The following is a 21,242-nucleotide window of genomic DNA, read 5'->3' as shown; positions in this document are numbered from 1 at the left end:
CTGAGTTTTAATCTCTATCCTGTCCGTGTTTAAAACCGGAAGAGCGTGTTTTGCAAACTCTCTGGGAGGTGGGAGGAGGCTGGGCGGACTGGGCGTGGGAGACACGCGCTGCTGCTGCCACCTGGTGGCCGTAGAGGGAATCAGCACCAACTCGTTTAAGAATGAGGGAACGTCTGGTCGGGGAAAGTATCGGAAGCTGTGGTTTCAGGGTGTGTCTGGGGAGTAAAAATTCTGCTGCAGGTGTTCGACGTTAGGATGAGCGAAGAATCCCAGGTCTCCGCCGGAGCCCTGGACAGAGAAATGGGGTTGGGAGCAACCAAACCTGCTCCTGTTATTTATTTATTTATTAAGCCTTAGACACCCCCTGCCCCAGCAGCTTGTGAGGTCTACATGATCATCACCCTTATTTATTTTTTAATTTTTGGAGTTTAGGTGAATTTTATTCTAAACGGGGTAAGAAAACTTAATAGTAACAAAAGCAGTTAACTATTAAACTTAATGACTGATTCAGTAAGTTTAAAGTCCTATCTTTTTATTTTTTTTAAATCCTATCTTTTTAAAACCACTCAATGATTTTTAATATTTAATACAATCAAACCCAGTGAAAGCTCTTTTTATCTAAACCTTTAAAATGACTGGAAAACTAAAGCTTAATTCCCATTCATGACTGCATTGCACTCTTTGCTAATGCAATAATCTATACCTTCCTAAAGACGTTGTGGCTTATAGCAAGGTAGTTTCTTCCTCTCCACCCTAGGTTTACTGAATTTTCTCCTTAGTTTTCAGTTTTTCATTTTCTCTTACAATAACTTCATATTTCTCTTTCAATTTTTCCAGTTCTAGGCAAAGCAGCTCTATTTCTGGATTTTCTGGGGTAGCAGCTCCCGAGTGATGCTTTAAAAAAAAAAAAATCCAAAGCACTATTAGGTTTCTCTGGTTCTTCATATATGTCCAGGACTCCCAACTTTTCCAGGTACCTCTGGAACTGCTCAGCAGTTTTGTAATGTGATATAGTGACAGCAGGAGCGACCTCCCCCATTTTATTATTTGTTTTATTTTATTTTTTCACCCCCACATTACAGGCGAGACATCTGCGGCCAGGGAGGGGCCATCACCTCCCTCAGAATGTTTAGCCTTCTTTCCCCTACATCTGGGTCATCCAAGCCTGGAGACCCTGCAGTGCAACAGAGAATTCAGCACCCAGATTCCCCATTCAGACAGGACGCCCAGCCCAGGATCTGGGATCAGCCTGAGCCTCTTTGGGCCCCTCTTCAGTCTATCCCACACCCCTTCAACCGGCCAACCACAGCACCCTACTCCATGGATGCCAGGTCCTGGCCCTGGGCAGCAACTTCCGTTTCAAGGTGGTTTTTAAGGTTCCCACCATAGGATTGTGGCAGCTGGTGCTGGGCAGAATCAGCGTCTATGGAGGGGAGCAGCTCCAAAGCCTGGGGAGTAAGGATGGAGTCTGAGCCACTGGGCGTGGATTAGAGTCTTGCGTGTGCTGTGTGGCCCCAGGCCAGCCACTAGCCCTCTCTGAACCTCACTGAGGCTCACTAAACTAGGTCCATAGGACAGCCATGTCACTCAGGGGCATCACGTGAGTGTCTGGAAAGAGCAGGCTGAGTATGCAGTAAACAATAACCAGCCGACGTGGCGGCAGTCGTCAGGCTTCTCTGTAGGAGGAGGCAGATGCTCCTGCTTCTCCCTGGGAACCGAACCTGGGGGTCCGCCCTAGGCCCCCCAGGAGCAGCAGTGGGGACCTAGCCGCCTGGGCAAGGCTGTCCTCCACCAGACCGTCCTGCCAGCCAGGCCCCGGAGCCCCAGCCTCAGGGCATCCTTGCATCCGCTTCCTGTCCTTCAAGTCCAGGGCTGGCTTAGGGGCACGCAGAGGCAGCTCCATCTTCTCCTTGAGAGTCCCAAGTGTGCCCATGTCAGCTCCCTCGCCTTTTTCCCAGGATATATTCACCATCAGGGCCTCTTGTGGAGACACCTCCTCCGGGAAGTCTGCTGGGCTGGTCCACTGCCAAACCTGGAGAGGGAGGGCGGGGTCAAGGCTGTGGGCGGGGCCTTATTTCTCATCCCCACAAGGATGGAGTGCACCAGGTCCCTTCGAGCTAAATTCTCTAAAATCCTGAGGCCAATTCAAGGATCAATAGGAAGGGCTCCCCATTTCTCTTTGGAAAACTGTCTCTCTTCCTCTGATGAGTGATGTGGTTGGGCAGGGCAGTAGCCCCAGACTGGTTCTTGCCATCAGCATGTGATCCTGGCCCAGTCGATCAGAGCATTCCAGCCCCCTGGTTCCAGTGATAGGCTCACGGATGGGCATGTGACCCAAGCTGGGCCAATCAGTGATGGCCCAGAATTTCGCTGCAGTTAATGGGAAAAAGGGATACCCTGTTTCCACAAGAGGAAGGCTGAACCTGCCTGGAAAAGAAGCCTGCAGGGAAGCTAGCACCCCAAAGAGATGGAGTCCTCATTCCTGGATCCAGCCATGCCTGAAGCCCACAACCTTAGAATTTTTTTTCCATCAGGTTATGTTGTGAAGTCATTCGAGTTCTGTTTCTGCTACTAGGAAATGATCCACATGAGGGTCACTTTGGATTTCTATTTGCTTGTCTATAAAATAGGGTAGGTTTTGTTGTTGTTGTTGTTTTGTTTTGTTTTGTTTTGAGTCCTTGCACCAATGGTTTGGAAAGAATAAAATGAGTTAACGCATGGCCATTACTCTTCAGAGCCCTAATCCAGATACGGACCCAATAAACAAGACCTGGAATTAGAAAGAGGGGCCCTTACCTGCTTCCCCTGGCTGCCAGAGAACTTGATGGCGGTGCTGGCACCAGGTGTGGGCAGGGGTGGGCACAGGTGCCTTACAGCCCTGGGGAGAGAGGGGAACCGGTCAGTGCTTCTGTTTGTTCTTACTTTTTCATTGTTCTGACTTATTTTTTTCATCTCCATTAGGTTACAATAAGGGGAGTGAAGATGCGACTGAGAGGTCAGAGCAGAGGGAAACTGTCAGACCCAGGGTGAAATTCCAGCACTGCTCGATGCCCTGGGCCTGACTATCTGGGCCTCAGTTTCCCATCTTGAAAGTGGACATAAAAACCTATTCGGGGCCAACAATTATTATTATTCATACTACCACTATTACAGATCATCTCAGGGGAGGGGGTGCAAGTTACCTGTTCAAGCCGAGGTACCCAAAGATTCCCAGGAGAAGGATGCTCACGAAACTCCCCAAAGATGCGAGGAAGATGGACAAGTCGGACAACTCAGAAACCTGGACTTCTAGGAGCAGAAGAGCTTGGGCTGAGGGAGACACACCTTCTGCCTCTCATTGAGAGGGGCACTGGCAGGGGCGGGTCCCCCATCAGCTCACTGCTGACCCTGGCGCAGCGCGAGCTGCTCTGAGCCTCAGTTTCCTCCTCTGGGAAGTGGGGCCCGGCCTGCCCTGTGACTGTGGGATAAAGCCCTGGGACACTAAGTGCTCAGGACATCGTAGCGCTGATCACCTGCAGGTGGGGCTCGTGTGGTTGCCCCCCTGGACCCAGACCTGCCCACCACACACCTAGTCTGACTCACTGCTTCTTTTACAACCAGATTTCACTGCGAGGACAACAGGTAGGGACTATGGCAAGAAGAGGGGTCATTCGGTCCCCAAATCTCCCACTTCCACATGCCCCAAGACAACAGAGCCCACCAACTTCCTTATGTCTGTGATGAGAGATATTCATTCATATTCATTCATTCCCTCAATAAATACCCACCCCTGCTCCCTCCCTCTCCCCAGTAGCTCCAAGGTTGGGGGAGGCAGAGCCCAGAAAGACACCCCCACCTGCTCCCAAGGTGTCAGGCTAGGTAGGCGGGGCAATCACAGCTGGAGGGGAGGGGGATGCCCCAGAAGGAAGCCTGGAAGGCTTCCTGAAGGAGAGAGCTTTTGAGCTGAGTTATGAAGGGTGAATAGGAGTTTGACAAGGAGACCAAACATTCTAGGCAGAGGCCTGCAAGGGCAAGAACATGGGAGTGTGAGAAAAGGTTTATGGGAGGAAGATACAGCAGAGGAAGCTGGTGAAGGAGGTGGGAGCAGGTCAGCCTGTGACTTGCTCCTGAAGGAGATTCATGGGGAGCAATGGAAATCTGGAGGGTCAGGGCAGAAATGCTTGTTGATGTGGGATGTGGGGCAATGTATGCTGGGTGAATACAGGGTCCACCCCCCACCCTCCTCCATTCAGGCTTCCCTAGTGGCTCAGATGGTAAAGAATCTGCCTGCAATGCAGGAGACCCAAGTCCGATCCCTGGGTTGGGAAGATCCCCTGGAGAAGGAAATGGCAACCCACTCCAGTATTCTTGCCCGGAGAATCCCATGGACAGAGGAGCCCGGCAGGCTACAGTCCATGGGACTGCAAAGAGTTGGACACGACTGAGTGACTGTCACTCACCCCCTCACTCACCGATGGTGAAACGCAGGGGCTGGCTCCAGGCGCCCCTCCACTTGGCTGTATCTGCGCGAACCTGCACCTTGTAAGCTGTGCCAGCCCGCAGGCCTTGGAGGGTGACCTGGGTCTCTGTGGGCTTCACGTGCAGCTCTGTGAACGGGAGGCAGCCGTGAATCCCCAGACCCCCTTTATTCTGAGCTCCACCCTGGGAGGTGAGGATGGGGGTGGGGATCACAGACATTTTGTGGAAAACTCTTCCCTAAATGCACCCATTCGCCTCGAGTTCATTTGGAAAAATATTCTTCATCAAAATCTTCAGCAAACGATGCTATTTTTCTCAAATTCTGACCAATATGCCCTTCCCCCACTCCTAGCCCACTCTCTGCCAGCCACGTGTGCCTTCTCCTCAGAGCTCCCTAAAGGCATCAGGTCCCATCGTCAACCTCAGGCCTTTGCACTGGCTGACTCCCTGGCCGCGTTTACCCTTTCCTCAGATGACTACATGGTTTCCTCCCTCACCTCTTTCCCATCTTTCAGGTGAGGGTCGGGGTTACCTTTGTCTAAGTTGTTCCCCCACAGTGTCCCCAGCACCTCAGCACCTAGTAGGACCTCAACAACTGTTTGTGGAATGGGCTGACTTAAAAAAATAAAGCACCTTATAAAAATCTTTAAAATGAGAATACAGTTGGTGGTGGTTGTCCAGAAGAAAAAAATTCCTAGAACCCTAAATCCATATTCTTTGTAAATATCCACGAGGACTATTCTTCAAAAGAAATTTCAGGGAAGTCGGTACATTTGGCCAAATGGGCAGTTGGTACATGAATCTTCAGCAATTTGGTTTTTGGCAAATCGGTTTTCAGCAAACGGGGCTGTTTCTGGCTGTGCTGGAATGCATCACCAACTCCCATTAGGCTTCATTTATCCCCTCTAAATCTACCTGTTGGAGATGCAAGAGATGCGTGTTCCATCCCTGGGTTGGGAAGATCCCCTGGAGTAGGAAATGGCAACCCATTCCAGTATTCTTGCCTGGAGAATCCCATGGACAGAGGAGCCTGGCGGGCTGCAGCCCACGGGGTCGCAAAGAGTCAGACACGACTGAGCGACTGACAGTGCATGCGCGAATGCACACTCCCTCTAAACATCACAGGGTGACCAAACTGGTGGCAGGACGTCTACGTCTGAATCTGGAGAGCCCCCATCCCCCCATCCCCCCATCTCCCCTCCCCCTCCCCTCCCCCTGGCATCATGCCTTGCCCCGTTCTGGGCTTGTGCAGAGAAGGCAGGAAGTAAACCCACGGTCTTGCTGGCCTGGCCTGTTGCTGCAGGAGATGGTTGGATGAGGCTGTATCTGCAAGGCTGTGCTAACCAGTGGGAGAATGAGGCTCCCAGTGCAGGAAATGACAGGAAGATCCAGCCTTGGTGAGACCTGCCCTGTACATCCTCATTTCTTTCCCTCTTATGGGGCAGGAAGGGGCACCTGAGTTCAAATCCAGACTTGCTTAACCTTTGGGCAGGTGAATCCCAGGTGGGCAGGTGAAACTGGGCAGGCCTCAGTTTCCCCATCTGTGGAATGGGGACAGTCATTCCTGCTCCATGGGAGTTGCTGTCAGGGTCAATCAAACGATGAGTCCAACTCTATCATTTTATGGGTGGGGAACCCAAGGCCCAGAGAGGGACAGTGAGGTGCCCAGGGTCACATAGCAAGGCAGACTCCAGCCCAGACCCCTTTCCCCGCAAGCCAGGCCTGTGCTGCCTCACCTACCAGATACTTGGTTGCTGTCCTCCTCCTGGCAGCACACAACGTACTCCTTCAGGACACCAGGGCAAGTGCTCAGCAGAGATGGTGTCCAGTCCACAGACACCGAATCCTGGCTGAGTTTCCTTACCGACACGTGCTGTGGGCTTCCGGCCTCTGAGGCTGCAATCACACCATTGCAATGGTCATTTCCAAGGGTGCTGGCTCAGCATGTTCTGCCTGCCCAGCTGGTACCGTCCAGAGACCCAGGGAACCAGGACCACCAAGTCAAGTGGGCCTGGGTTCAAATCCTGGCTGCACTACTCTGGTACCATCACTTCCCCTCTCAGAGCCTCAGTTTTCGTACCTATAAAATGGAGCAGTGCCTCTTGGGGTGTCTTAGAAGTCGATTGAGTTGACTCTTTTGGGGTTTTTTGGCCTCTCCACGAGGCATGTGGGATCTTAGTTCCCTGACCAGGGATTGAACCCACACCCCCTGCAGTAGAAGCAGAATCTTAACCACTGAACCACCAGGGATGTCCTGACTGAGCTGACTTCTAAGTGTCTGGCTTTTGGCCAGCCCTTGATAGGCAGTAGGTGCCTCTAAAAGGTATTCCCCGTTCCTTATATCCAAGGACCACTGCTGAGTCCCCAGAGGAGACCACCCTGCAGGTTTGGGCCACTCACCATTGCCTCCAAAATGGTAGGTGGACAAGACTGTAGACCATGAGGTTGGCTTCTCTGGGTGTGCAGAGGCAAAGATGGTGACGCGGTAACATGCCTTCTGTTCCAATGCCCCAGATTCTTGGCTCCAGCTGTGAGTTGCTGGAAGGATTAGCAAGGGCCAGGCCAGTAAATAGGTTGTGTCAACACCTTTGTACCTGTGCCATCTACCAGGAACTTTTAGAACACTCCTACTCATGCCTCAAAACCCTTGCACCAATGTGCCTTCCTCCAGGATTCCTCCAGGATTCCTTTGTTTTGCCCTCTCCCAAAGCATCCCCAGCACAGCTCTTACTCCGTGGTGCCAGGGGTGTCTGTGTCCAGCCTGTCTCCCCTGGCTGGAAGCTCTTGGAGGGCCAGGCTAAGACTGAGGATTTTGGGGGACCTGGCCAAGACCAGGGCAGAGAGCAAGAGGCTGCCTGGGCCATTCAGTACCCTCTCTTTCCCTCCAGAAACCTCATTAATTTGCCACTAGCATCTTGCTAGTTGCCACCTTTCCTGGCACCAGTGAGTGTTTACAAACACCCTGGGACGTGAGACTCATTTCCTGCCAGGGTGCAACATGCCCAGGGCTGAGCCCTGGCAAACCAGGATTGCAGCAGGAAACTCCAGACTTGCGCGAGTAGGAGGGTCTGACAGGTCTTGGCCCGTCGCCACTTCTGTGTGACCTTGAGAAAGTAGCAAGAGCTCTCTGGGCCTCAGATACCCCACATGGAGGATGCCTATAGGTTTGAGTTGACTGGGAGTGCTAATGGAGGATTCAGGGTAACCAAAACTACCGTACCCATTCCAGCAGCGTCCGGGTCCTGGGGGGCCGTCACGATGCAGGCGGCAAGGTTCTCCTCCTGGCCCTGGAGCTGCCACTCAATGCAGTACCTCATTCCCTGGGCCCGGGCTGGCCAATGTATGGTGGTCCCGTTGGCTCCGGCACTGATATTCAGAAGCCCTGGTTCTGGAAGAAAACAAGGGAGGCACGTCAGACCAGCGGTCTTATGCCCCGCCCCCACCCACCCACCCAAGGCTCCGAGAGCCCCATCCCACTCTCTCAACAAACTCTAACCCCCAGGGGGCCGGGAGTGTTTGTATCTGACTCTGTCTCCCGGCGCTGGGGGCTGCCAAGTTGGGGGCTGAGCACCAAGGGGCAGCAGCGGCCGTTTGAATAAATCGAGCCCTTCCCCAGCCTGACCACGGGTTCTCTGCCAGGATGCCCACCATCAGAGCTCCCTATGCTGCCACTTCTACCCTGCCAGGCTGGTAAGCAGACGCTCCAGCAGATGCCTGGCCGCCCACCGGCCTCGCGCTGCGGCAGTGGGTGGCTGTGGTGGGGGAGGGGCCTCCTCGTCGGACCGGCGCTCAGAGGACACACCCACTCAGCCCTCTTGGGCTCATCTCTGCCACTCCCTACAACAAGGGTATCAGCGCCAACCTGAGAGGTGGGTACTGCTTCCAGTTCTAGAGAGAACAGCTGTCATTGACTGAGTTCTGACTGTATGCACCAGGCCAGGGCTGTTTTACAGTCACCATGATCAATGATATAAATCGTATCAATATCATACCACATCAATATCAAATTATATCAATGATATAAAAACTGAGGCTCAAAGACAGAGAGCCACCAGCTCAAGGTCACATAGCAAGGCCATGGCCCAAACCAGACCAGGAACTGACAGACTCCCTGATGTGCCGCCCTGGCAAAGTGGCTGCATCTGTCTGAGCCTCAGTCGTCCCATCTCTGAAATGGGCATCATCGTAACCACCCTGCTGGGTGCTCAGCAGGATCATGACTAAGGTGAAGCAAGCAGGGCACTTATCTTGGGCATGAAATTTAAGGAGGTGTCAAAGAATTCACTTATCAGTATCAATGCTCTTTTAATGCAATATTTTTTAAAAATAGAAATGAATGGAAAAATATGTACTGAGTACTATTCAGGGTTGCCAAACAATGGAAACAGCTTACATGTTCATCAGTGGAAAAACAGATAAACGAAATGTGGCCCATCCACACAGTGAAATATTACTCAGCCATAAAAAAGAATGAAGCATGACATGTGATACAATGTGGTTAAATCTTGGAGACATCAGGCTGAGTGAAGGAAACCAGACACAAAAGATCACAAAGCATACGATCAGTTTCTATGAAAAAGCCCAGGAACATCCACAGAGACAGAAAGGAGGTCAGTGATAATCAGAGGCTGGGAGAGGGGATGGGAAGTCACTGCTAATGGGGCAGGGTCTCCTTTTGGGGGTGATGAAAAGTCCCGGAACCAGATGAGGTGATGGTTGTATAACACTGTGAAGCGATTAGTGCAGCAAAGTGTGCTTGTTAACATGGTTCATTTTGCCATGTGAACCTTTCCTCAATAAAATATATGTGTATATACATACACATAAATCTTGATTTTTAAAATTTTAGATTTATTTTTTATTGGGGTAATGCTGGTTTATACTGGAGAAGGCAATGGCACCCCACTCCAGTACTCTTGCCTGGAAAATCCCATGGTGGAGGAGCCTGGTAGGCTACAGTCCATGGGGTCCCTAAGAGTCGGCTGAGCGACTTCACTCTCACTTTTCACTTTCATGCACTGGAGAAGGAAATGGCAACCCACTCCAGTGTTCTTGCCTGGAGAATCCCAGGGACAGGGGAGCCTGGTGGGCTACCGTCATGGAGTCGCACAGAGTCGGACACGACTGAAGCGACTTAGCAGCAGCAGCAGCTGGTTTATAATGGTATGTTTCATGAGTACAACATTATATTTCAACTTCTGAATACCCTACTGTGTGCTCACCATGGAAAATTTAGTTTCCGTCTGTCACCATAGAGTTGATCTTCTTTACCCCTCCCCTCCCCCGTCTCTTCCCCTCTGGTAACCACTACTCTTTTCTCTCTGCCTATGTGTTCGTTTTGGTTTGTCCGTTTATTTATTTAGTTAGTCAGTTAGTTTGTTTGGTTTGTTGGTTGGTTTTTATATTCCACATCTGAGAGAAATTATAGCCTATCTGTCTTTCTCCATCTGACTTATTTCACTAAGGATAACATCCTCAAGTCCATGCCTGCTGTTACAAATGCCAACATTTCACTCTTTTTACGGCTGAGCGGTTTTCCATTGTATACATGCACCGCATCTTTTTGCTCCATTGATGATCATTTAGGATGTTCCCATATCTTGGCTATTGTGAATAACACTGCAATGAACATAGGGGTGAATATGTTGTTTCCAATTATGTTTCTCTTTTCTCTGGATAAATACACAGAAGCGGAATTGCTGGATCATATAGCTCAGATGGTAAAGAATCTGCCTGCAATGTAGGAGATCTGGGTTTGATCCCTGGATTGGGAAGATCCCCTGGAGAAGGGAATAACTACCCTCTCCACTATTTTTGTCTGGAGAATTCCACGGACAGAGGAGCCTGGCAGGTCCATGGGGTCGCAAAGAGTCAGACACGACGGAGCAACTAACACTTTGACTTTTCATGGTAGTTCTAGTCTTAATTTTTTGAGGAATCTACATACTGTTTTCCCTAGTGGCTGCACCAACTTGCATTCCTACCAACAGTGCGCAAGGATTCCTTTTTATCCACATCATCACCATTTATTTTTTCATTATATGTAAATATATGTATATATTTAATATATGTATGTGCCTGTGTGCATGCTAAGTCGCTTCAGTTGTGGCCGACTCTGTGACCCTATGGGCCATAGCCTGCCAGGCTCCTCTGTCCATGGGATTCTCCAGGCAAGAATACTGCAGTGGGTTGCCATGCTCTCCTCCAGGGTATCTTCCCAACCCAGGGATTGAACCTGCATTGGCAAGCAGGTTCTTTACCACTAGCGCCACCTGGAAAGCCCTTAATATACGTATACCTGTATATAAAGTGAGCAAATTGCCTAGATTTTAAATGAAGACAGGATCAGCCCTGTTCTTGTACAACCCTGCCTCACTTGACACCCTGATCCTGCCTCTGGTCCCAATAAAACTTTATTTACAAAACCAAATGTTTGACCTGAGCTGTAGTTTGCCCGTGAGGTTATTTTTTGAACCATTCCATTATAACACTATGCCTTTTTAAAAACACTATGCATTTTTGATGACTAACTTTTGATACACTCCTAAATTAGACACCCCCTTAAATTTTTGTGCTTCACTTGTCTGACCTAGTCTAGCTGAGGTTCAGATGTGCTCAGCTCCAAGGGGCCCTCCCACCACCCAGCCAAAGGCACCTGAGTGGATGCAGGCAGGAATGTGCCATGTCTGATTGGGGCCGAGGCCAAAGCGATTCCGGGAAACGACGGCCAGATCATAGGCAGCACCCGAGAGGACGAGCTTTTTCTTCAGGCGCAGAGTCCTCTTGGCCCTGGTCTTACATGGGCAGGACAGCATGTGCAGATGGATGTGGTAGGTCACCTCCAACCCAGAGTCAGGCCCAAGGCAGCCTTCCGGAAGCTCCAGTTGGGGCAGCTGTCATGAGTGTGAGAGATGGTATTTTGGGGACCTGAACATGCTCCTTGTCCCCATGGGTTGACATCAGGATTCAGCCCATGAACACAGACTCATCCACAGGCCCAGGTGATGACTTGAGCAAAAATTTACAAACTAGTAAACCTCAGTGCTGGCAAGACTGTTGGGAAACTGACACGGTCACTGATCGTTGGTCTGGGGGAACGGGGGAATAATTTGGCAAAACCCACTGAAAGCCAGGGGAAAAAAAAGTTTCCATCTTTGAACCCAGTTGCCTCAAGTCTGGAAATTTTTTCTAAGAGAAAGGATTCAAATTATAGGAAACCTAGGAAGAGAAGGAGCTTCCCTGTAACTTCACTGTAACAGGTCACTGGGGATCTGGCTGAATCGATTATGGTGAAATCAGGGGTTGAAACATATGTTTTTGCCCCTGACTCAGGCAGGAGACTTTTCCTCTGTACCTCGGTTTCCTTCTCTGTAAAATAGGTACATTTGACCATACTTAATGAGTTGTTTGGGGGACTTCAAAGAAATTATCTCCCATCCAGACCAACTACAGTCAACTACTTCCTGGCCTCCCAGCTTCCACCTGAACCCCCCACAATTTATTCTCCCGATGGCCACCACAGGGAGCCTGTGAACACCTGAGTCCAGCCATATTCCTCAGCTCACACACCTACCATGGCTCCCCATTGCCTTCAGATTTCAACCTACAGTCTTTCCGGTCTCAGTTACCTTCACGGTTCATCTCCCTGAGCTTTACACATTTCCACTCTAGCCTCCTGTTGCCTTCTCTCTCTTCCCAGGCTAACCCACAGCCCAATGACAACCCTGTTACCTGCTCATGCAGGGTCACCTGCCTCCTCCCATCTGGGCGAAGCTGCTCTACTGAGAACCTCACCTCAGCCTGTGGAGGGGTTTCTGCAATGAGACAGCAAGACGGTAACACTGGGGGTGGTGCCCTGGCTCACAACCTCCTGCAGACCCTGGATGAAGACATGGGACCTTTTCCCTCCCTCCCATGAAACACAGGATTCTGCAGGTTAAATAGTTTGCAGAATCTGCAAACATGGAGATCCACCTCATGAGGGTGAATATACCTGATGCAATTGGCTAAAAATGGTTCAAATGGTCAGTTTTATATCATGCCCTTTTTTAAAAATACTACAGATTTTTTTAGACAAATCTGGCAACAACTGGAGCTGTTTCCCAGCAGATACACTCTTGGGCTGGCAGGAGGAAGCTCCAGTTCAAAGGGTGGGGGCCAAATATTGACAGTCACCCCTTCTCTCCCTTGCACCCCCACCTTGGGCTACATGTCCACTCTGGAACTGCTGGCTCCAGCTTCCCGTGTTGTTTGGGAAAATCCATCTTCACAGCACAGCTACATGCACCCATCAACTCCCTGTTCAGCTTTCAGAGAACAAAACCCACCAAACTAACCAGAAGGAGAGAAGGACTGAGAAATGTTTTCTTTTGAGATGACAGGTTGGCTGCATTTTATAAAGTGAAACTCTCTCACTGCCCTGTCACCTGGAGCCAGGTTCCCCTAATTTCTCCTGCCATCTTATTTCCAACACCCATCACCTTATTGCTAATACTCGCCACCTTATTTCTGATCCCACTACCATCTTTCAAATGCCTGTCTCCCTTCCTGTGGCCCAAGGTTTTCTCACCAGGGGGGATGCACACAGGGCTGCTCCAACTGCTCCAGGGACCTCTGGGGGCCCCTGGCCCCAGACGCCGCCGCAGCTGGAATTCCTGGGCCATGTCCATCTCCAAGGGGCAGAGGCATGACTCTGAGGAGAAGCAGAACAAACTTCAGGCCAAGGGGCTGTCCCACACAGCTAGCAGTACCCAGAGCTTGGGATGATCACTTAGCCACCATGTACATATGAAGCGCCAACTGTATGTGCACTTATTGAGCATCAACTGTGTCCGTGCACTTATGAGTGCCAACTGTGTTCATGCATTATTTGAGAGGTACCTGCGTGCCAGACCCTGGGGACAAGGACAGTCAGAATAGGCCAGGTCCTGTGCTCTGGGGCCTCAAGGATCACCCAGTTCTTACACTGTCTGGGGTTCGAATCTCAGCAATACCATTCCTTGGGATGTGACCTTGGCCTTATTGGGCTTCTCCAGCCCAAGCCTGTGTTTCCTCCCCTGTGAAATGGAAATCATCCAGTATTGAACTACAAGGGGGCACAAACAAGTCTACAAAGAATTTAGCACTGGGCCTACGACACAGTGGGGGCTTCTCCAGTGGCTCGGCAGTAAAGAATCTGTCTGCAATGCAGGAATTGCAGGAGATGCAGTTTTGATCCCTGAGTTGGGAAGACCCCATGGCAGAGGGCTTGGCAATCCACCCAGTATTCTTGCCTGGAGAATCCCATGGACGGAGGAGCCTGGTGGGCTACAGTCCATAGGGTCGCAAAGAGTCAGACACAAGGGAAGCGACTTAGCACTAGCACACCATGGGTGCCTAATTAGTGCTAACTTGCTGCTGCTGCCATTATTCATTATTATTCTCACCGAAGCCGGCATCATCCTGACGTCCGCAGTCACCCTAAAATGAGATCATATTTATCCATGATTTTACATTTGGTGTTGAAAATATTAGTTAGCTCTTTTGAAATCTTCAACAATTATTTTGCCAAATGCCACACAGAACCCTGGATTGGATCTGGGAACAGCGAGAGGACATCCTTGGAAAAGCAAATGAAGGACTTCCATGGTGACCCAGTGCTTAGGAACCCGCCTTCTAACTCAGGGGATGCAGGTTCAATCCCTGGTTTGTGTGAGCAAGGGCAGTCATAATCAGATCTTCAAGTCAGAGACAAACCCCAGAGGCTAACTATGGGGCAAGAGTGGAGGCCAGGTGGAAGGGGTGATAGATACAGAGACTGCAAAGCTGATGGGGAAAATGTGAAGGTGCCCTGTGCCCTGTCCAAACCGCTGATCTGGGGAATAAACTCACCAGCTTCCACGGGCTGCCAGGTGTGCGGTGCCGGAACTGTACCTGGGCACCATCCTGGCGGGCTGGGGTCTCCCACTCCATACGCAGCTTCCCGGCTGACTTGGACACCTTGATGTTTTCTGGGGGAGGGTCGTATTTAACTGGAAGCAGAGGTGGGGGTTGGGGAAGGGAAGCAGGCGTGTGTGTGAGTTGCTGGTCCTGAAAATCCCAGAAAACCTGCACGTGATCCTCCTGGTCCAGAGAAAGCCCCAAGGCCCACCCTAGCAAGACCCCTCTACGCCTGGGATTCTATGAGTCAAAGAGTCAAGATTCATACACAGGATCCTGTTAGTAAAAATATCTTTAAAATATTAATACTCATTGCTGGCAAAGCTATGGTGAGACATACTTCTGTAAATTGCTGATGAGAGAGTAATTAACTGGTTCTATGTTTCTGGAGGACTATTGGGGAACTCTTGCTAGCTTTTTAAACTCACTTCAGGGAGCCTGACCTAAGGAGAGACATCTGTCACCCTTCCTGTCTTTTGGTCAATGGTGTTTGATTCTACCTCAGGGCCTTGGCACTTGCTGCCTGAACCACACTTCCCTATCTTTATTCCTGCTGGACCTTTTTCATCCTTCAAGGACTCAGCTTGAACCAGGGGCCTTCCTGATCTGCCAGGAGTATCTCAGCATGTGTAATGATCATTCCCTGTCCATCACCCTACTTGAATCTGGGCTCCATGAAGCTTTGTCCATCACCCTATTTGAATCTGGGCTCCATGAAGCTTTGTTCATCACCCTATTTGAATCTGGGCTCCATGAAGCCTTGTTCATCACCCTACTTGAATCTGGGCTCCACGAAGTAGGGATAGGGTTCGGATTAGGGTGAGGAGAATGAGGCAGGGTTGTACAAATACAGGGTCAGATCCTCTCTTTATTTAAAATCTTGATATTTTGTTCGTCATGGCTTTTTTTTTTTTTTGCATCAATATTGATTTTTTTAAACATTGCATCATGATACCATTTATCTTGACTACTGAGGTTTTTCACCACTGCCCCCCCTTAAGTTCTGTGGCCAAGGAGGGTGCCTCATTCACCCCTCCCTCGTCCCAGCCCTGGGCTCTGACCTCCTTTGCCCTTAACCATGTCCTTTATGACTGAGCATGGCACACAGTGGCAGCTCAATACATCTAAACCAAGGGTGTGTTGTTAATTAAAAACAGATTCTAAAGACCCAACAGGATCTTGGGAGCATTACGGTATCAAGGAGAAACCAGAAGCTACCTAAATGTCCAGCAGTAGGGGATCAGTAAGGGAACCATGAAAGACTCTGCCAAGTCATAGGGCAGTGTTGGATGGGAAAACAGCTGGCACTATTCAACCCCTTGCCAGAAACCCAGAATCTCCCCAACCCCGGCTCAGGTCTTGGCTTGGGGACCAGAAGCTTCTCTGGGTGAGGAGAGGGTCTTGGGGAGGAGAGCAGGGTGCTGACCTGAGCTGTAGAGGTTCAGGGTAACGTTGGGGGACTTCTCTGTCCGGTTGGCGGCCCGGGATTCCACCCAGAGAGTGACATTATGGAGCACGGATATGCCATCCTGGTCAGAGAACTGCAGCTTGGTGGCCGAGCCTGTGGCAAAGTAGCAACAGCGGCCAGACTGGAGGCTGCGGGAAGGAAGGTATTGGTGCTGGGTCTCGACGGCCGCGGTGGATGACGTGCATCACAGCCCACTGTCCTTTCCTGCCTCTTCCACCCCTCCTCCCAGCCTGGGGGCTTCTTGGGGATCAGCCTGGGGGCTTCTTGGGGATCAGCCTGGGACTAAGGGTTTTAGAGGACCCCAGAATCTCCTAACAAAGCCTGTCACGGAGGGAAGGAAGAAATGAATGGGTGGATGAGTGAATAGAAGTATGAGTCAGTGGGAGGGCGAGGAGGAAGGAAGGACAGAGGGGTCCTAACTGCCCCCCAAACTGGGTACCCACCTGTGCTGAGCACCCACAACACAGAGCCCCAGCCAAGGCCCAGGAAGGGGCACAGACCCCGAGAACAGAGGCAGCCGTTGCGGAGCAAAGGGTAGGGTCCTCACCAGCATCTGAGGAAGTGGCTGACTCCAGCTGCAGGGCCCTCGTACTCCCAGGAGCATTCATAACCAGCGCTGCTGAACACCCGGTAGCAGCTTGGGGCCCTGGGGCCTGAAGCTGAGCCTGGAGGTTTGAGAATAGGCTACAGTGTCAGGGAGGGGGTGTCCGCAAACTGACTCAACTCAGGGAGGTATCTTTGTGACACTTATGTAACCCAGTAGTACCTCAGCTTAAATGCGCTGTGGCTTCCAGCACCTTCCACTGCGCTTCCCACCTGTCTCCTGCCATCTCCCCTGCACTTCCTGCTCCAGCCACTTCAGCCTCCTCCCTGGTGTTCAAACATATCGGACTCACTCCTACCTCGGGGCCTTCGCATGTGCTGTGCCCTCTGCCTGAAACGCCCTTGCCCCAGATCGTCACATTCCAATTTCTCCTTCAGAGTCACCACCTCAAACACTAGGTGATTTGAAGCAGCCCCTTCCCTCTCCACCTCCCGCTCTGCTCTGTTTATTTCATAGCACATCATTATACACAGGATATGCATTAGTGTGACTGTCTTCCACCCCCTGCACTAGGCTGTGACCCCAGGAGGACAGCTGGGTTCGCAGCTGATTCCTTCACATCCAGGACCGTGTCTGCACATAATAACTGTTCAGTAAATATCTCTTGAACAAAAGAATAGATGAAACGCCTGCCCGGGGCAGATCAGTGAATTTGTTATAAGCATGAGTGTTCCAGCAATGCTTGCTTCGGGGAAGGCAAAATGTTTAGCGGCTGCTTAACCCCCCATGCTGACCAGTCGTGTGACTCTGTTAGGGGGCAGACAAAGCTTACAGAGGTGGATGACTGCACTGAGTTTGATGCGGACAGGCTGTCAGGATGTCAGGGCAGGGCTCCCAAGACCCCACTCTTGGGCTGAGCAGGAAGGAGCTAAGGGAGGGGCTGCTAGGGAGGAGTCAGTCAGAGCCCAGCAGCAGCCCTCCCTTCCACGATGGGGAACTGCCCAGACCTGAGTCTGCATCTGGGTATGGTGGGTTCTGAAAACAGCATCCGACGGTACTGCAGGCTTCAGCTGCAAAGGCAATGAAGAGATAATGATAGTCTCAGCCTTTCACTGCAGAGGGAGAGGCGCTCACCCAGGGGTCATCCACACACCTGTCCACTTTCCCATCTATGCACCCCCACCCTTCCATCCAGCTTTCTATCCATCCGTCCATCCTCCCATCCACCTATCTATCCATCCAGTCATCTATCTGTCTTTCCATCTACCCGCACATCCATCATCCATCCACCCACCCACTCATCTATCCATTTACTCACCCACCCACTCATCTGCCCATCCATTCATCCATCCATTCACCCATCTGCTTCTCAGGCTGCTCCTCTAAAGCAACTCAGTGTCCTCTGCCCCCTCCCTTTTGCTGGTCTCTGGCACCCCACTCCAGTACTTTTGCCTAGAAAATCCCATGGACGGAGAAGCCTGGTGGGCTGCAGTCCATAGGTTCACTAGAGTCGGACACGACTGAGCGACTTCACTTTCACTTTTCACTTTCATGCATTGGAGAAGGAAATGGCAACCCACTCCAGTGTTCTTGCCTGGAGAATCCCAGGGACGGGGAAGCCTGGTGGGCTACCGTCTCTGGGGTCGCACAGAGTTGGACACGACTGAAGCGACAGCAGCAGCAGACCTGCCTGACCTCCTAAAGTCCCAAAACCTTGCTGATCTTCAGTTCACAGAAAGGGAAACTGAGGCACAAGGAAGTTATCCAAGTTTATGCAACAGCAGAGTTGGGATGAGAGTCCAGACTTGGCTCTTAGAAAGGGCTGAATCCTTTCCGTTGGATTCCACAAGATGGAGAGAGAGTATGTATGTTACATACACTAGATACATATCTATTATATACATACTTGCTCTTTATCCCTTCCTTAGCTACTCCTCACTAAACTCTGGCAAGTGGGAAAGATTCAGAGATTTAGCCCACTCCACCCTGTTAGCTCAGCTGGTAAAGAATCTGCCTGCAGTTCAGGAGACCCTGCTTCGATTTCTGGGTCAGGAAGATCCCCTGGAGGAGGGCATCGCAACCCACTCCAGTATTCTTGCCTGGAGAAGCCCCAGTGGCAGAAGAGCCTGGCGGGCTACAGTCCATGGGGTCACAAAGAGTGGGACATGACTGAGTGACTAAGCACAAAATACAGAAGACAAAATCAAGACCGGAGAGGAAATGCCCAAGTCTGACTTTAGAAGTCATAATTACTGTTGTCCCATTTGACAGAGGGAAAGACTGAGGCACAAAGACATGGAACCAAACCTGGAACCCAGTCCACTAGCCCTCCACATACACACAACCCCACTACCCCCAATAAGAAGAGGCAAATTGTCAGGGTAGGGGACTCACCGCCCTGTCTGTGGCACAAGAGGAGAAGGAGGGCAACCAGCCTGAACCCCCATTGCCCCATCCGGTCCTTGAAGAGGGCAGCAGCCCCAGATGAACTTCTGTGCTGCCGGTGAGGCCCCAGCCACCAGGTCTTTCCTCACCCAGGAACACGCTGAAGCTGATAAAGAAAGACTAAAGAGATTAAAAAAAAAAAAAAAGTTATGAGACACGGCCCCTCCCAGGGCAAGTCAAAGTGAAAGAGAAACCCAGGAAGTCAGCTTGGGGGTGGTGGCCTCATCTAGGCCACAAACCCACCTGAGCCCTAGACCCTGAGCTATACCCCCTGAGGGTCTGGGGTCTTCTCTGCTGGCTCCAGACGGGAGCAGGACACCAGGTGAGAGCCCTGTGGGTGGCCTGGGGCTCTGTGTACTTGGCTAGGTCTCCAGCCCTCTCTGAGAGAGGGCAATGGCAGCCCCCTCCAGTGTTCATGCCTGGAGAATCCCAGGGACGGGGGAGCCTGGTGGGTTCCCGTCTCTGGGGTCGCACAGTCGGACACGACTGAAGCGACTTGGCAGCAGCAGCCAGGCCTCTCTGGCCCACTTCTGAGATCCAGGAGCTCAATGAGAGGCCAGGGGCCTTTGGATGTCAGAGTTCACTCTTCTGACAAATTGTTATGAAGTGCATTCTATAGGCTGGACCACCCCCCCAAAATGTCCACCTCATTGTTTCCCAAACTCAAACCTCAGGGCACCCTGGGTCCTGTGTCTGAAGAATTTCCTTGTGTCCTTTAGATTCAACTTAGTCTTTTCTCTGTATCGGTTTCTCAGCCAGAGACGGGGAGGCTGGGGACAGGGGTGAGGGGGCGTTGTCTCAGTTTCTGATCTTCTCTCCCCACTGTCAACAAAGGTCCAAAATGTCCACAGAGAAGAGCTGATTCATGTTACAAAAAGTGGATAGCACCCCCAAGCAACATCCTGAGCGGAAAAAGTCAGACCCAGCAGCCCACATGTTGTACGATTCTGTATATACAAAACGTCCAGAACAGGTAAATCCACAGAGACAGAAGGTAGAATGATTGCCAGGGGCTGGGGAGGGGATGAGGAGTGACTGTTCACGGGGATGGGATTGCCTTTGGGGATGCTGGAAATGCTTTGGAACTAAATAGAGGTGATCATTGTACAGTTCAGTGAATGTTCTCAGTGCCACTGAATTGTATATATTAACATAGTTCATTATATGTTGTGTGATTTTCACCTTAAAAAAAAAAAAAGCTGTTCTCAGAACCCAGGTGGACAAAAAACAGGATAAGGGTGTCTCCTGGGGAAAAGCATCTGGGGAAACTGAGGCCCGGGGTGGCTGGGAGGAAGCACTTTTTCTGAGAGCCAGTTCCGAGAGGCAGCTGGGCCGGCCAGGGTCAGGCGCCCAGCAGGCCATGAAGTCAGAGCCATTGGAACAAAGAGGCAGTGTTCCAGGCCTGGCACAGTGGGGACGGGGACCCTGTGATCCTGTACAGAACAGCCTTCACTGGCAGCAGGGCCCAGGCCAGGCCAGGGGTGGAGTAGCTGTGAGGTCTGGGGGAGGGGCAGAGACAGAAAGAGAGAAATGAGAGACACACACAGAGAGAAATGTAAAGATGGAAGAGACCACTGGAGATGGGGTAAATCAATGGGCCCCCTCTCAATGATCCTGAGACTCTTACCCCAGGCGCCCCATTTCACAGATGGAAAGACTGAGTCCAGAGACACTCAGCCTACCCAGGGCTCCAGCTAGAGGTAAAGACATAGATGCAAACCCTGAGGCAGAGCCCCCCACACAGTGGGGCTGAGCTTCCATGAGCAAGGCTCATGCCCTAGGGCTACCTCCTATACCCAGGAAAGTCAGGCCTCCCAAGCTTCAGCTTCCTCATCTGCAAATGGGCTAGAGTGAGGATAAACAGGGCTTCCCCAGGGGCTCAGTGGTAAAGAATCCGCCTGCAATACAGGAGACACAAGAGACGTGGGTTCCATCCCTGGGTCAGGAAGATGCCCTGGAGAAGGAAGTGGCTACCCACTCCAATATTCTTGCCTGGAAAATCCCATGGATGGAGGAGCCTGATGGGCTGCAGTCCATGGGATCACGAAGAGTCAGACATGACTGCCCAACTGAGCCCAAGGATAAACAAGGGTTGCTGCCCACCAGACAGCCAGTACGATTTGTCATTCTTTGGGGGCTCTCAGTGACCTCTGCTCTTATCACACCTCTTTCCCATTCCCCCGAAGTTAGAGCAGCCACTGAAAAAACATCAAGGGGGTGGAGCAGAGCTAGACACAGATGCTCCCAGCTCCTTGGGGGTTAGGGGCTAGCTGCAGGGAGGGGTAGAGGTTGGGGGGCTCTGAGGGGGAACAGAGAGGGCTGCCCAGAGAGGGGAAGTCTTAAACTGGCTTTGTAGAGCTAAAGGGCATTCCCAACAGAGGTCAAAGGAGAGGCAAAAGTCTGGGGGAT

The 21,242-nt window shown here is 51.2% G+C and overlaps 1 protein-coding gene across 1 annotated transcript; it reads right to left on the bottom strand.

The window, feature by feature from the left end:
• Window positions 1-1,666: 1,666 nt before the first annotated feature.
• On the bottom strand, window positions 1,667-21,009 carry IL12RB1 (interleukin 12 receptor subunit beta 1). Its single transcript, XM_055590901.1, has 17 exons — window positions 20,999-21,009; window positions 20,273-20,332; window positions 18,783-18,790; window positions 16,392-16,509; window positions 15,803-15,972; window positions 14,329-14,468; window positions 13,884-13,917; window positions 13,028-13,150; window positions 12,190-12,272; window positions 11,114-11,351; window positions 7,679-7,846; window positions 6,859-6,996; window positions 6,199-6,354; window positions 4,452-4,586; window positions 3,183-3,288; window positions 2,797-2,878; window positions 1,667-2,032 (listed from the first exon to the last, which is right to left on the bottom strand). Exons 1-17 carry the CDS (start codon window positions 21,007-21,009, stop codon window positions 1,667-1,669), a joined length of 2,136 nt encoding a protein of 711 aa, XP_055446876.1.
• Window positions 21,010-21,242: the final 233 nt, after the last annotated feature.

Source organism: Bubalus kerabau, chromosome 1 (assembly GCF_029407905.1).
Source record: "Bubalus kerabau isolate K-KA32 ecotype Philippines breed swamp buffalo chromosome 1, PCC_UOA_SB_1v2, whole genome shotgun sequence".
Lineage (NCBI taxonomy): Eukaryota > Metazoa > Chordata > Mammalia > Artiodactyla > Bovidae > Bubalus > Bubalus kerabau.
This window is presented reverse-complemented; position numbering and strand designations above follow the sequence as displayed.

What these genes read in the sequence shown, in the direction of transcription:
- IL12RB1 (XM_055590901.1), bottom strand. An exon ending in AGGTGACCCTGCATGAGCAG is followed by an intron (nt 11,352 to 12,189) that starts GTAACAGGGTTG and finishes CACTCATGACAG; the next exon opens with CTGCCCCAACTGGAGCTTCC. An exon ending in GGGTACCTCGGCTTGAACAG is followed by an intron (nt 2,879 to 3,182) that starts GTAACTTGCACC and finishes CTCTCTCCCCAG; the next exon opens with GGCTGTAAGGCACCTGTGCC.